We start from the raw sequence: 16,409 nt of genomic DNA on the forward strand, positions 1-16,409 counted from the left end.
TCCTCCCACAGTCTAAACACACGCAGGTTTGGTGAATTGGTGATGCTAAATTGCCCCATGATGTGTTCACCTTGCAATGGACTGGCATCCCATCAGGGCATTGTTCCTGCCTTACACTTGATACTTTCTGGGATAGGCTCTAGCTTTCTCACAACCCTGCTCAGGATAAAGCAAGTTTAGAAAATGAATGAATGTTTGATAATGGAAATTTCCAAAAGAATTATGTTACAAATAAAGTTGAACAGCTGTCATTTGAAATTGTTCATTTGTTTTATCATCCAGTTATATTAGCACTTTCCAAATTTAAACATGAGCAGGATGATCAGCTTCATTTTGTACTTATAAAGGGCACTCTGTGGCACACCAGCTTGTTTGCTGTATGTTTTCAAAATAACTCTGTGCTGATTTGTAAAGTTTGGTTTTTAAGGAGCTAAATATGTATTTTAAGTTTAAGGATTTTGACATTTTATTTTATTATGTAAAGGAAAATATGAAAAAGAATATATATTTATTTTTTGGTAAACTTTATATTCATTAATCAAAATGGTCCAAGAATATTCCCTTCTTTTAGCACCTGAAATATTGTTTAAATTCTGAAAAACATTTGAAAAATGGTAAAGCAAAGAAAAAATTTGAATTATACAAAAAAACACTATTATATTGGGCGGCACGGTGGCGCAGTGGTAGTGCTGCTGCCTTGCAGTTAGAAGACCCAGGTTCGCTTCCCGGGTCCTCCCTGCGTGGAGTTTGCATGTTCTCCGTGTCTGCGTGGGTTTCCTCCCACAATCCAAAGACATGCAGGTTAGGTGGATTGGTGATTCTAAATTGGCCCGTTTGTGTGTGGGTTGGCACCCTGCCCAGGATTGGTTCCTGCCCTGGGATTGGCTCCAGCGGACCCCTGTGACCCTATTCGGATTCAGCGGGTTAGACGATGGATGGATGGACAATATTATATTAAAGAGAAATAAAAATGCAGGTAACAACAGACAATAACTTTGAATAATGTTAGCGTTCACCCCAGGGGTGGAATTGAAGAGTCGCATAATGTGGGGAACAATCTCTGCAGATTATGATTAATAAAAATAATTTTTAAAAAATGATAACATTGTACCATCTGCATTACCTCTGTTTAATATTTTAACTGAACAAATTAATTAGCCCACACTAATCACAAGGCCTAAAAACAGAAGAAAAACACAACTAAAGGAGAAATATAGAAGTATAATAAATAAGGCGTCCTGCCTTGAAGAGGCTTCTGTCTCACTCAAAAACTCACCTTTTAGAATGTAAAAATCCTGACCAGTGCACCAGGGTTCAACTTCTAAGACTCCAACAGTTTAATTTTTATGCTAGCCAACCTGACTATAGGGCCCCTGGTCCTTTGTGTCTGGCTGTGACAGACCTGTTGTGAGATCCATTTATGTATGTTGCTATGTGATGGACATGAAAGACACAAACAAAAGTGGGCAAGTTCAGCAAAATGTTAAACAGCAAAATTAGAAAACAGTCAAGTAAAACATCTGGCTTGAAGGTAAGTACAGTGTTAAATACTGTAGACTTCCCAAGACCTTCCTCCTTGACATTTTCACCCACCCCTTTCTTTCTTTCTTTCTTTCTTTCTTTCTTTCTTTTTTCTATTTCTCCAGTACAAAAAGCCTGGGAATTGTTACAAGGCCATCAACTGACAGCAAACTAAATGAAGGTATAATTTTATTTGATTGCATCAGGAAATCAGAGACCATGAAGGAAACACAAAACTAAATCATTTTAGCTCCATATCGCATTACTATAATATTCAGCATATTGTTATACCAATGTATTGCTACAGAGAGAATTTAACTAAGTTTTATAAAAATCATTAATACATTTACAGTTCTCTGTTACAAACAAGCATACATTTACATATCAATAAGATGCAGTCAGCACTGTCAGAAAATCAGTTTAGTAGAACATGGGGAGCACCTCAAACCTATGAAAACTTACTTAACTCTTTCAGGGCTGATGTTGACTTTTGTCAAAAGGAGGAGTTGACGATGGTAATCAACTGTAAACTGTGACAAAACCTACCATTACATTTTAGTTGGACTCTCAATGCTAGAAGGAAAGTTCATTGGTTTGACCGAGATTCCCTGCACTCTCGTGAGTAGCAAGGCGCACACAACGGCAAAAATTGCATTGGCGTCTGGCGAGAGATCAAAGCGAATGTGTAAAGCAAAATACTCCGTGTTGTCTATTATCTCTGAACTGGACTATGACTTGTCGGACTCAGGTTTTTGATACAAGTGATCGAAGATGAATGTGAGGTTTCAGCTTCAGCTGATCGGTCTCCAGCTAGTCGTGGTACTGACAATGTTCACCAGGGAGGACTGCCACTTAACAATGATAAGAGGTAGAAACCAGATTGCAATGCACTGTGAATGCATCCCAGCCACGCAAAGACAGCCTGGCAGCAAGCAAGCCGCACATTCTTGGCAAACTGACAGCCACAGCATGCAGCAACAGACGTTTAATGTTGACTTCTGAGTGAAACCATTGCTTTTTGGAAAAAATATGCAGCCCTCAAAGAGTTAAGGTCAGATCCTGTTACCTGTGCCAGTGCCACACACTTTAGATTGCAACGTCATTCTGTGATGTAAGATTAAAAGAAATGTGGTGATACCCAAAATGTTTATTTTTTTTGTAAATTAGTGCACAGGCAATGACTGTTGTTAAAATGACAACGATTGAAATCACAGCAGTAAATCCAGGGTGGCAGGTTGCCAAGGAGAAGGATATCAAGTGAATTTCAGTGCCATTGAGATAAGATGGAGAGTCACAGGTGTACTCAGAGGGCCACCCAACTACAGTGGCAGATGTGCTGCCAAAATAGTTAGCAGCATCCTTTATATTACAGTCACACACAAATGGATTATTACCCAAATTTAACTCATTAAAGGCAAATGTCTCCAAAAAATGTTGATTAATTTTCTGAATTCTGTTCCTGTCCGCATGAAACACTCTGACAGATGATAAGGATGCCATCTCTGCCAATGTGAGGATGTTATTACCAGAGAGGTGAACCACTTGCAGTCTTTTCATTTTTCCAATATGAGTTACAGAACTAATTCTGTTAAAGCTTAAATCCAGAACTTCAAGATTGTCAGGGAGGAAAGAAAAAACATCACCCGTGATTAAATTCATACTTAGATTCAAATTTAATAAGCTTTTAGTCCAGTTTATGGCAAATTCTGTATTCAGAATAATGTTGTTGCTACTGGCTAAGAGATTGACAAGCTTTATCATGTGAGATGTGGCGTTTCCAAGAAGAGCTAAGTCTTTGAAGAAGTTGTTGTTAATGATAAAGGAGCGTACATTTGGGAATGGGGCCTGGCACTTTGGAAACGCAACTGATTCACTTAAACGGTTTCTTGACAAATCCAAAATCTCCAGGCTGGTCAAAGAATCAGAAATCAGACAAGGAAAATAAAATATCTGCCAATTTATAATGATCAGGTGTGTAAGATATGAGAAAAATTTTTTCATTTCTGACATGGGTGAAAAAATAATAAAATGTGGATTATCAAGGTTTTCAAGATAAATTCGTTTAAGATTCATTTTAGTAAACCTACGGATTTTTGGTGTGAAAGTGCCAATAGAATGAGAATCAATTATTTGAATTTCTTCAATGTTTGAACTAAAAATAAATAAAATCACATCTGAAATATAATTCCCATCAGCAGAAATATTCTGCATTACAAAGGTTTTCATCTGGGAGTATTCCATGAAAGAGCCCAGAGGAATATAATGTCCACTTTTAATTAAATTTATGTTCATTATTTTAAGAGCATCGGTGGCATTGGCAACATCAGTTAACAGGGACTTCAGCAGATCCAAGTGCTCCCATATGTTTAACTCTAGAGTCAGCTTCTTAAGACCACTGATTTTCGTTAAAGCACCATCATATTCATTAATTTCTCCTGTAATGAGATGAAACTCTTTCAGCTGGAGACCTTCAAGTTCACTGAAGGTATTCGCCTTTAATGAGGAAATCTGAGGGGAGCCAAGTTTGAGAATCTCAAGGTTTTTCATTTTTTTGAATTCCTGTCCCAATGTGATTTCAGTGTACTTGTTGTTGGAGACATCCAGGTCCTTCATTGCCAAAAAGCTTCCAATGGGAAGTGCTGATATCTCATTTAGGCAATTGTGTGAAATGTCCAAGAGCTCCAGGTCAACATTGTCTTGAAAGGCATCAATAGCTAAAAAACTAATGCTATTAAAAGGTAAAAAGAGTTGTTTAAGTCCTGTGACTGATGAGAAATCCTGCCGAAAAACCTTCTCAATGCTGTTGTGGGACAAATCCAAGACTGTAGTATCTGATGGAAAATGACATGGAACAGTCGGGTAATTTGTTTTGGTGCAGTTGACAACATGCTGTCTCATTGATGAAACACAGCTTGCAGACAGAAGAAGGTACAACCCAAAAACTACGTTGGCGTTCTCTGTCTGTTTGTGGAAGTGCAGCATGGCTCTGTAACCCGCAGTATAAGTCTGATATATAAGAAAAAAGAAAACAATACAAAGTCAGTTTAGTTAGCAGCTCACAAGTGAGATCATTTTAACTAATCATGTTACTTTTAGAAGTAACTAGTGAATGACTGACAAACAAAAAACACAAAGATTCACGATAGATTTTGAGGTGACACAGGCAGAAATGTGTGATGCAACACCAGAAGTTACATGCCTCTCTGTTTGTTTTCACTGTACTGTAATTAATATTTCCTAGCCTAATGATGTCAATTATCCCACCTGGTCAGTGAACATCAGTTTAAAAGAAGAATGCTAGTAATTCAGGGCAGTTCAGCCGAAGGTTCAGCAGGGACAACACCTCTTTATAGCTTATGTCTAAATCAGGCACTGTATATGGTGCATTTCTACAAGCATATAGTATACGGCACATGCTGGCCATCTGCTCTAGCAACATCTCAAATCATGTACTCCTTGCTTCAGTATGCATGCATGATTGATCCAGGAGGAAGACTGCCATTCTCACAGGTGGCGCAGTGGTAGTGCTGCTGCTTTGAAGTAAGGAGAATGTGGAAGATTGTGGGTTCACTTCCTGGTTCCTCCCTGTGTGGACAGCACTTTGAGTACAGAGAAAAGCACTATATAAATGTAATGAATTATTATTATTATCTACCTCAGTAGCTCCCTGTTAGTCTAAACTGAGCAGACGTCATTTGCTCCACAACAGTTTTGAGAATGGTGAATGCCTTATGACATGCCTACAATAAATATCCTGATGTATAATGCTTAATCTGCTACATTTACATACACTTAGTTTGTATAAACATTGGGAGTTCATTCAAGCTACATATAGATCCCAAGTAAGGTAGGAAACTGAGCTCATAGTGCGGTCTGACAAAAATGAGTTCTCTATCGTCATACTGCATATGTTGAAACATTAGTGCTAAATTGCCTTAAAATTAAATATTAACGTCGAACATCAGCTCAGTTGATATCATTGATTTCCTACATCTCTTACATCTGTTTATTTTGCTATACCTGTAGCAAGTAGGCAATATTGTAGTGAAATAGCTCAGTTCATGTTTAAATTTGTATTGCTGCATTTTGCCAGAAGACAATGAAATATGAGAACTTATGATGACAACTGAAACGCCTGTAATGATGTAGGGTCTCATTTAAAAAGCAAATAGTGTTAAAGCTGAGAGTCGCACATGTGTACACGAGTCAAAGTTGTTCTTTGAGATAACATTAAAACTGCAAGGTTTTATTTAATATACTGACAACTGCGCACACTTGCATACACATGATGAGTTATGAAAATTACAAAATCATGTTTCATTTTTGTTAGAGTCTAGTTTTCAGATGTCTCTTATAATATTCATTTTTCTAGTATAGAGGATTTACAACTTACTTGAATGTAATCTCCATCAAATTAAAATAGAGCATACTGTACTAGCTAGCCTTAGGTTATGAAAGAGTTAAACCATTAAAGTCTCAAGTCTGTATTTTTTATTTTTCTTAATTCATGGAAGGTCACCATTATCTATCAGGCCTAGGTCAGGAATGTGAGAAGTGATTTAGTGGACATAGAGGGAATGTCACTCCTAGGGACGGGGTTACATGCTCCTTTCATCCCCAGTAGCTTGCTTTCCATCTGAAGAAGGGTAGACTTCCTGAAACGCATCAGCCAGTCTCAAGGTTGGTTTAAGACCCCAGTGGACCCCTGGGTTTTGAAGCTGAAAAGGCCATATATAACACTGAGGGTGCAGCCAGTTAACTTTACCAACAAGCCAGTCCCAACTTACAGCACCATCACGTCTGTTAAAGCTACTTTACCTCAAAATAAATGAATCACAGGTTGACCCAGGTCATCAAGACACGATGCTTATAAGTCATTTCTTGGATGACTTGTGCATTAATGGAGTGTAACTGCCTATGGTTACACTAAAACATAAGTAACATGATTGTTATAATTTGTTACTAACCCTCACCTATTTTGTTTCTGTTCTCGGTACCCAAATCTGACACCCACTGCACGCCCAACCTACCTGGAAAGGGGTCTCTCTTTGAACTGCCTTTCCCAAGGTTTCTTCCATTTTCCCTACAAGGTTTTTTGGGAGTTTTTCCTTGTCTTCTCAGAGAGTCAAGGCTGGGGGGCTGTCAAGAGGCAGGGCCTGCTAAAGCCCACTGTGGCACTTCCTGTGTGATTTTGGGCTATACAAAAATAAACTGTATTGTATTGTATGGTTAACAAAAGCAGCTTCATGCTTGCTCTGTGTCCTCATTGCAACATGATTATAGTAGTTATATTATGCTTTAGGAGAATCAGACACCGGTGTAAATTGCCTTTTTATGTTAGCAAAACATGTTGTTGTGTTCTGTTGTACACCCACACTATATGAAAACTGGATGCAATGTCTTGCTGGTTGGTTTATGGCTTCCATTACAGCAGGCATATTGGAGTGACGTTTGATGGAGATATTCCTGACCTTTCGGCCAATTCCATGTAGTTGATATAAACTGACGGAAAAACAAAAATTTTCTTCAGTGCAAATACAGTACATAGCTTTGGCCCTTTTAAAACGGAACCAAAATACAGTCTGTTCATCACATTCATCACTTTTGAGGTGTAACATATTTGTCACACCAACACACATTATAATAACGGCTTTGTTGTATGAATTCTTATGCGTGCAAGTCGTCATTTAACTGGAATGCCCTCATCTCCCTACTTGATCAAAGGTGTCGTCATTTCCCAGTTACTCCGAAATGTTGCATACACATGGGTCGGAGATGCCGTAAATATATGGCAATTTCCGCATCAAGTTTTCTTTTAAAAATCCTGACGTTTGTGTGGAGAATTGAGCTTGCACACTTCATGGCTCATTTTGTGTGTACATAATCTTTAAAAAACGGGAGTGGTCTCCCCTAGACTTACTCAGATATGGGGATGGATGTTTGAGGAGTAAACTAGAAGACAATTTTTATATTATGAACATAATAGAACCATCAACAACAAATCAAATCACATTAATAATATATTGAACAATTGTTATAAAAATAAAGTTGAATAAATGAGACTCTGCATGAATAAAAAAAAAATTGAGTATGTGTTCAGGTAAAGTACCACTTCTGGTTAGCAGAAATAGCCCAAAAGTTGATAGAAATCTACATTTTATACCTAATACTTGCATGCAAAATTTGATTGACCTAAGTGAAAGCATACTTAGGTTATTGTGGTTACACACACACATGCACACACACACACACAGACATAATTCCAAAAATGGTATTTTCAGACTGAGGGAGGTGTAAAACGTCAAGATTCATCAAAATCTCGAAATTGAATTTTTGGATGATTACAATATAATTTCCCTATACGTCGTATATGAAAAAGAAAAATAAGGCCCCTGACTATCTATAAAGTAGGTCTCATCAATATCAACTGCAGTTTGTCTTGTTCAATCCACCAAAAGATTGTTGCCATCCTGCTTCAGCCATGCATGATGTGGTGACCCGCTCACTACTCCACTCCACTCATATCACATATTTGGTCACAATAATCGGTCCAGCATAGCTGGCAGACTTTTCCCTAGCCCCCAGGGACAAAAATACCTTTTCACCAATATAGTCCACTCAAAACTAGTCCTGTTCATTATTTCCCATTGATTTTAATCATTTTGCCATTTTTGGTGAATATCACAAACATTTCCATAATTTTGCCAAACTCATGGCCAAGCGAACTCCGCAGTGTTCACTAATCACTGCTTAGCACCTGTCTTAAGCAACATTTTTAAAGCAATGATCAGAGTAAAATATAAAAATATCCATATATCTGTTTAATCTGCAAAATCCACCTTCATGGTCATAGGAAAGCTGAATCTATGAGATGCTAAGCATAATCTGATGTTGGTAATTCACTTCATATAAAGACACTGATATCCATTTACATGTAACACCAATCACTTCGATTTACTCTATATTTTTTCATGGGGTTATTCAGAATTGAGAAATCAAACTCTTATCTCATAGACACAGATATAACACAACAAGACTGCATAATTGGACCATATTACAAACAAGTGGAATATACATAACAGTTGGACGGGGTGCCAGTTCATCACAAGGCATGCTCACAAACTAAACACATCTAAACTGCAGCTTGCCATCTGCCTAACACACATCGTTGAAATGCATTAGGAACCTGAGGTACCTAAAGAAAAGCCACCACCAACATATTGAACACCCACACAGTGATCAGGACAAGGTTTGAGCCCAAGAGCTGTGAGATAGCAGCACCAACCCTAGCACCTACCACTCCAATCAAACCATTAAAAATTGAAACCATGATCATTTTTTAATTTTTCAAAAGAACCCAAAAGATTTTCTTTGTGCTTCTGCACATTTAAGGAATGATCAAGTATGAGAAAGACTACATGAAAAGCTGTAGAGAGCTGAAATGAAAATTGAACTAAATGAACAAAGAGTGCGGTGTTCAGTGCTGCTACTTCACAGTTACAGCATCCTAGATTTGAATGTTCAGCCTGATTATTGTCCATGTAGACACGACACATTTCCCCTGTCTATGCAGATTTTTCTCTCCTATTTCCAAGGATGTGTTGGTTAGGTTAATTGGTGATTCTAGGGACCTTCAATGGACCAATACCCTTTTTAGGCCTGTTTCCTGCCTTGTGCCCAGTGCTTCTAGGACAGGGTTTAGCATCCTGCAATCCTAAATTGGATTAAGCTATTTTGACAATAAAAAAAAAATTAAACCAAAATATAGAAGTTAAATATGAATACAAGTTGCTATGCTAGATGTAATTTACAGCCTGTTTTCCCTAAAGATTTACTGGTGGTCATTATGTAATCTATATGTTTTCGCCTTTTAAGTGAACAAAATATAAATGAATTTGTTTTAAGCAGATATATGGATCCTCATACACTCAAAATGTGCGTTTTAGCCCTAGCATCTTTGTCCAAGAATAGGAAAATAGTTGAATGGCCTCCATTGTAGGACAGACTTGCGTTATCCATTTTGCCAGGCTGGAACTCTCATCTTGGCTTTGCAAACTGTTGCCAGACACTCTTCTTGCCAGCTAAACATCTCAGGTTTGCCAGAAAGGGCCTCACTTCAGAACGCAGAATCTGCAGCCCTGTCTGTTAAGATAATCAATACCAGACTATGTAACGTCAGTGACATCTCTCTCTAAGGCATGACATGAACTCAAGTTCTGAACAAAGGGCCATAAATCCAGGATGACTTGCATTGATGGACATAACTTTGCACCAGTGGTAAACCAAAAGGATGGGCTTATGTGCACCCAAAAAGCCACTGATACAACCTTGATTCCTCCTTATGAAAACCCTTGTAACAACTTAACTTACTGATCTTCTCTCACTGTGCTACAGCTTGTCCTGGCCTTAATTTGGCTGCCCATATCCAGAACCCATAAGTGATAGGGTATGGTCACAACAGAGACTGAAGCAAGCCCTTTACTCCAGAGGGCAACCCTGCTGAACTGAAAAGGTGGAATATTTGTCTGTGTTGGAGTTTGAACAAAGTTGCCATTAGTCCTACCTTGCTAAGTGACAGCCAGGACAGGAGGAAGAGAGAGAGAGACCGTATGTAAATCATGCATTTGCCTTTACTGAGTGATCATCAGTTGAATTAGCAAGACAGACTTAGAAAAGTCTGTAGTACCACCGGCAACCAGAAGTTGCAACCAAAGACAAAGAAAGAGTCCACTTGAACAAAGAAAAGAAAGGGTTCTGAAAAATCCATCCATATGTCTGGAGAAAGCTGACCAAGAAAAGGAACCAAGCTTTGCTCTGTGGTATGGTCGGGGTGGAAGTGCAAATACACTTTGCTCTGAGGATGGCTGGGGGTTCCTGGCTGATTGCAAAGGCATGTTTGAGTCTGTGTGTCAGACAGGTGCCTCACTAAGTCCTCAGAGTGGAGAGCGTGGTGCGTTCACACTTTTGCCCTGTTAGGGGTGTAAGAATAAAAGAAGCCTGCATGGGGCAGAGAAAAGGATAAAATAACAAGGAGCAGAAGTTAAGACAGGAAATGAGAGAAATAGGCAGGAGTGAGCAAAAACTGGAGGGAGCATATGGATGGGAATTTGTCACAGGGCCGTCTTAACGTATGGGTACAATGGGCACTGGCCAGGGGCCCCAGAAGCATTGGGGCCCACAATGTTTCTGATGCCTATGTATGCTTCTGTTTTTTTTTTTTGTTTTTTTTTTAAAACAGGGACCCCAGCACACTACTTTGCACTTAAAACAGTCCTGAATGTGAACCCCAGGAAGGAGAGTGTGGGCGGTGCTCTGGAGGGGGCTGAGGGGTCTCCTGTTGAGGGACCATGTAGCAAGAGTGGACATTATGCTCAGGTTGTGCTCTCATGGGGAGGAGATAGCGATTGGCAATGGTGGGAGGACAGAGCGTTCTTGTCAGGATGAGCCAGGTATCTTCAGTGGTGCAAGCAGAGCAGGGTCTGGCGGCTTCCCATGCCATGGGATTGTCGTGGGATTGCCGGCAAGGGCGTGGGCGCCTGTTGGATGGACGTCTGTCTGTGTTGCAAAGCCCAATCAGGGTAAAACAGAGAGACATCAGTTTTAATAGGAAGGTACAATGGCTTAGAATTGTAAAAGACAGTTTCCTGACTGTGTTTTTAACTTTGTGTTTAATGAATTCTCTATTGAATTTTTTAACCTCCACAGAGACACTCTTTTTTATTGGATGATTTAATTATTTATGAACTTTAAAATACTGCACTGTTTTGGACACTATTTTTGATTGTAACAATACAAACACTGGCACTATTTCACCTACCCCTTGCTTTGTGTGTTTTGTCCTCATCCGTCTAGCTCATCCTGGTTACGTTACAGATGATTGTGGATTCAAGAGGCTTCCTAGGGCGACTGGATGTGTGGAGCTGACGTGCACCATCACATGCTCACCTCAAACCATGCGTATACTTTGATTCCAAGAACTATTAACTGTAATTTAAGAGACAGAGAACTTGGTGTGGTAGGGATTTGTCCCCGAGCCAGAGCAAATGCTAGTTTGCTATAAGCAAATGAACACCGCTTGTCTGCAATCGAAACTTCATAACCAGCCAGAGAACTTATACATCTTAACTTCACGAATTGAAAAATCAGGATTCATATGTCACATGCCTTTTCCTATAAGAGAAGAAAGTTCTGTTAAGAAAGTTAAGTCAACAGATAGAATTAGTAAGTTAGGTGCCTTTTCCTACAGGAGAGAAAAAGTTGAACTAAGCTTTTGTTATTTTATGTTTTGTGATGTTGGTATCCTTTGTCTATATCAGGGATGGGTAATGTCGGTCCTGGAGAGCTGCATTGGCTGCAGTTTTTTGTTCAAACCCAGTTTCTTAATGAGAAGTCAATTATTGCTGATGAAAGACTTATTGCTTAAGTGACATTGTGATCTTTCATTTTAGTGGTCTTGCTTGTTAAGGCTCCCCACTCTTAATTTCTTATTTCAATCATAAACAGCTGAATTCACTGTTTTAATAGCTCCTTATTAGTAACAAGATGTAAATGAGAAAGCAGCCAACAGTCCTCCATCTAGCTTGTTTCCATTTACATTCAAACTGAAAATAATACATTTTAGGCTTCAAATCATTTGAATGATATCCTTGGAAAGGAAAAAAATATACAATATAAGAGCCTTACATTGCAGACTAACAAGCCATAAAATTAAATAAGGTCTGACATTGGCAAGGATTGATTGGTTTCTAATTAAGCAATTGGGTTGGAATGAAAACCTTCAGCCACTGCAGCTCTCCAGGACCGACATTGCCCACCCCTGGTCTATATTATCTATTTACATATCTATATACCATATTTACATATATCCATCTTCTATTATCCTTAATTTATAAGTTAAATGTATTATTTGGCTTATTGGAACAAGCATGTCTGGGTTATTTATGAAAGTAAGTCTTTGGCTACATTTCAGATCACTACAGAGAAAGTGAAAGTGTTCATTTAGACTTTTGCCGATTTATGAACCTTGTGTATAAATTGTACAGATCTCTTCATATTTCTGGCATCAAAACCAGAGCATGAAACAGACGTCATTCACCCGATTAACTGTATTAGCTTTCCTTTCCGAAGTGGGTGTCTTATTATTAATCATCAAAATACTACAGCATACATTGCCTTGGTCAGTAATCATTTTAGAATAAACAAAGATTTAGTCTCTCTGTTTCTTCAGATATGAGTCACAAAGTCACCTTTTTTATAAAGTACTATAAAAAAATGTTTCTGATGTTAGGTATAGTTTCTTATTTGCTACTCCAGGTAGTGTGTGCACACATCGTACAATGTCAAGTTCAGCTTTATTGTTAGGTGCACACAATATAATAAATTCATACTTGCAAGTCTCCGCATACTAGTGATATGAATGTAATAGCAGTGACAGACTATTACTACAAACACAAACAGTGAGTACATCGACATATATTTAAACAAATATCAGAGAACAGAAACAAGAAACACTCATGCAGCTGGCAATACGAGCATCTAATGGGTAGCCTTATGACCTAAAGGATAAAAACTGTCCTTAAATTTAATGAGAGCTAATTATTCTATACTGCTTGTCAGAACAACATATTTCATTTCTGAGTTTAAACAAATGTATAAATTAAATAAGGCAGCCACACTGAGACAGAGACATACCTGATGGCACTTTTTGAATGCTCCCTTGTTACGATTCAAATAAAGCAGCAACACTGAGATTTAGATGCACAGTACACAAGTATATTTATAAATGCTTCCTCTTTACCATCCCCTATGGGCACTCTGAAGAGATTCTGATCTTTAAAAGGGGATTTTAGATTTGCTACATCATACACAGAAGTCAGATGTGACTGATTATAACTACTGTCATTGTTTCACTACTACTGTTTCACAAGTTTCTAAACAGAATTTGATCACCCACGATCTTTAACTTCTGGCAAATGAAGTAAAATGCAATATGAGTAATGTAATAGTTAAAGGATTCCAGTATTTTAACAGAAGAACTCTTTTATGCGAGAGCTTTAAAAAAAATGGTGTTTTAAAAATAACTAGCTGTTTTTGTATAAAACACCAGAAAAGAGTGGATCGGTGAGATCACTGGTCAAGTAATGAGCTGCGGGACCATTTCAAATTCCATTAGCTGTGCCATAATCAACCTTGTGAATTCATAGGTTTTATAATTTTTCTATATCAGTGATGCCACCAATCCATTCTTTTCTGAGGTTTATTATACAGTATTTTCTGATGGTAGTAGTTCAAAAAGTACCTTTGCTATTAAAAGGCAGAAAAATGCATATTGTCCTTTTTTTAACAGAAATATCAACAAAAACAATTTATTTTTATATATTCCAAAATCACACAAGGAATACCTCAATGGCCTTTCACAGGCTCTGTTTTTGACTGCCCCACCAGTCTTGAAAGCAAGAAAAAAGTCCCAAAAAAACCCTTCTAGGGAAAAAATTGCAAAGGCATTTCATAGACAGGCAGGATGGAAGTGCAATGGATGTCAAAAATGGGATAAATACAATACACAAAATACAATACAAAAATCACTTCATGGAGATGGCCAATCTATCTTTTCCACCTCAGAAATAAACTACAATAGTACAAACTTCTTTGTTCTTGCACAGCACTTATTGTACTCCTTGAAGACCTAACTGAACCCATATATTCTTCCATGGCCTTAGATTCTAAATGAGAAGGGAACATCATAAAGCCTTGTGGGGCAGATGTTTTGTCCGTTTGTTTATTTAATACAAGCAGTTAGTTATATTCTAGGTGATATTTGGTTGAGATACTCCTCTAGTTCTTTAGTTTTCCAATTAACCTGTGGGTTATGTTTTTGAGGTTATGAAAACCTAATATCAACCAGGCTATGGGTCTTTCAAGTATGAAAAATAAGATCTGCAGAACAAAACAGAACTTGTGTCTGCTGCTCCAGAGTCAATCAAAGTCATACATTCAAAGGAATTAATGATGACTACAATTATTAACATGTTATTGTAAGCCATTTGAAAGCCATTTTACATCCTGCTACTCCAATAACGTACAGAGCGATTCACACTCCTGTTAGCTATTGAGCAGGTGGCCACTCTGTGCAAAGTATACCTACAATAAAAACATAAATTCTTCAATAAACATTTATAACATTCTTCAGAGCTTAAAATAATCATTTCTAATTGTCTAAAACATTTTCTGAAATTTAATTCCCCAAGGCTTGTTAGACAACATGTTTTTGAGAAACTGGAACCCACCATTGCTTACATAAACATCCATCCATCCATTTTCTAACCCGCTGAATCCGAATACAGGGTCACGGGGGTCTGCTGGAGCCAATCCCAGCCAACACAGGGCACAAGGCAGGAACCAATCCTGGGCAGGGTGCCAACCCACCACAGGACACACACAAACACACCAAGCACACACTAGGGCCAATTTAGAATTGCCAATCCACCTAACCTGCATGTCTTCAGACTGTGGGCGGAAACCCACGCAGACACGGGGAGAACATGCAAACTCCACGCAGGGAGGACCCGGGAAGCGAACCTAGGTCTCCTAACTGCAAGGCAGCAGCGCTACCACTGCGCCGCCCCTTACATAAACAGTTTCTGTATAAAGAGCTGAGCTGCAGTGGTTAATGTACAGACTTTGTTTCTGAAACTCTTCTAAGCTGTCTTGCATCTCAGGGCCAAATTCTTGTCCAAATTTCTGTTATGGACATCTTTGAAAGAGAGAAATTCCTGTGAAGGTTTATTGTAGGCCAAATAACCAGGATGTGAAAAGACAGAGAGGAATAAGGCACATCTTACTTGTGGTCAAAAAAAAAGTCAAGCAAAGACTTCTTGGAAGAGTTTTAGGCTTCTACTGTACATTACAATGTTAAACAGAATTATAGTGAGGTCTAAATCTTAGAGCCATTTTTATTGTGCCACCATCCTAAATAGAGTTTGCACAAAGCCGCATCCACCTGACTACAAATGGGTGTTGTAAATATAAACAATATGGTGTTGCCCATCCCTAAACAGATTTAAAAGGCTGTGTGCAAATTAAAAGAGTGTTCCAAACAATTGCAATACATTTTTTAAACTGACACTTATTTTCATACATATAAAAACTACAAATCCAAACTCTAGACAGCAGGGCAAATTGGAATCACTATTTAAATTAACAATCATGTTGGAGGTAATAAGAGTTCTATAAGAAAACTCATATAAAAAGTATAACATGCAAATTCCAGAGCAGATAGAGTAGCCTGCCTTTAATCACACCACAGAGGAAAAAAGTACATTGCAAGAGAGGAGAGAAAAGTGAGAAATAACTTTTAAGGAATTAAGTCATCTGTCATTATCATCCTTATTAGGGTAGTCTTTAAGGGCTTGTATGCTTGAAAACGCAAACAAGAATCAATTTGTCATCATGACAAAATCTGCTACTCCAGACATTGTACTTGCCTAATGTTTTCTCTTTTAAAATGTGTATTCATAAGAACAAGGCTTTTTATGCATCTGACCTTCATTCATTGGTCATGAGCCTTGTCTTCAATTCAAAAAGTCAGTCCTATGTGAATTGTGTTTCCTGTTTATGATGTGCACTGATTTTGCAAAAAACGCACATGTTTTGGATGTTGTGAACAAATGACTAGATAATTGATATGTGGATTATGTGACACATGTAATGTGAAATTTTATGTTTTTATATGAAACCTTTTGTTTTCCATTGTGCAGCACTGGGCACCATTGGTTTGTATTATATCATAAACATTTTATGTCTGTTCCCCATGAAAACATGAGATTATTTTTATTTCTTCATTACCAACAAAAACACATGTGGTAAGTAATATAGAAAAATATCACTTT

At 38.1% G+C, this 16,409-nt stretch overlaps 1 protein-coding gene across 2 annotated transcripts; it reads right to left on the reverse strand.

Moving 5' to 3' along the window:
- Positions 1-2,499: 2,499 nt before the first annotated feature.
- On the reverse strand, positions 2,500-13,317 carry LOC120514695 (toll-like receptor 2 type-2). 2 transcript variants are annotated; one of them, XM_039735199.1, is made up of 2 exons: positions 13,213-13,317; positions 2,500-4,527 (listed from the first exon to the last, which is right to left on the reverse strand). In XM_039735199.1, exon 2 carries the CDS (start codon positions 4,501-4,503, stop codon positions 2,608-2,610), a length of 1,896 nt encoding a protein of 631 aa, XP_039591133.1. In that variant the 5' UTR covers positions 4,504-4,527; positions 13,213-13,317; the 3' UTR covers positions 2,500-2,607. The 2 variants fall into 2 exon arrangements, with proteins under 2 accessions (XP_039591133.1, XP_039591132.1); XM_039735198.1 differs by lacking the exon at positions 13,213-13,317 and adding an exon at positions 11,339-11,543.
- Between the last annotated feature and the right edge of the window lie 3,092 nt (positions 13,318-16,409).

The sequence above is a fragment of the Polypterus senegalus genome, chromosome 14 (assembly GCF_016835505.1).
Source record: "Polypterus senegalus isolate Bchr_013 chromosome 14, ASM1683550v1, whole genome shotgun sequence".
Lineage (NCBI taxonomy): Eukaryota > Metazoa > Chordata > Cladistia > Polypteriformes > Polypteridae > Polypterus > Polypterus senegalus.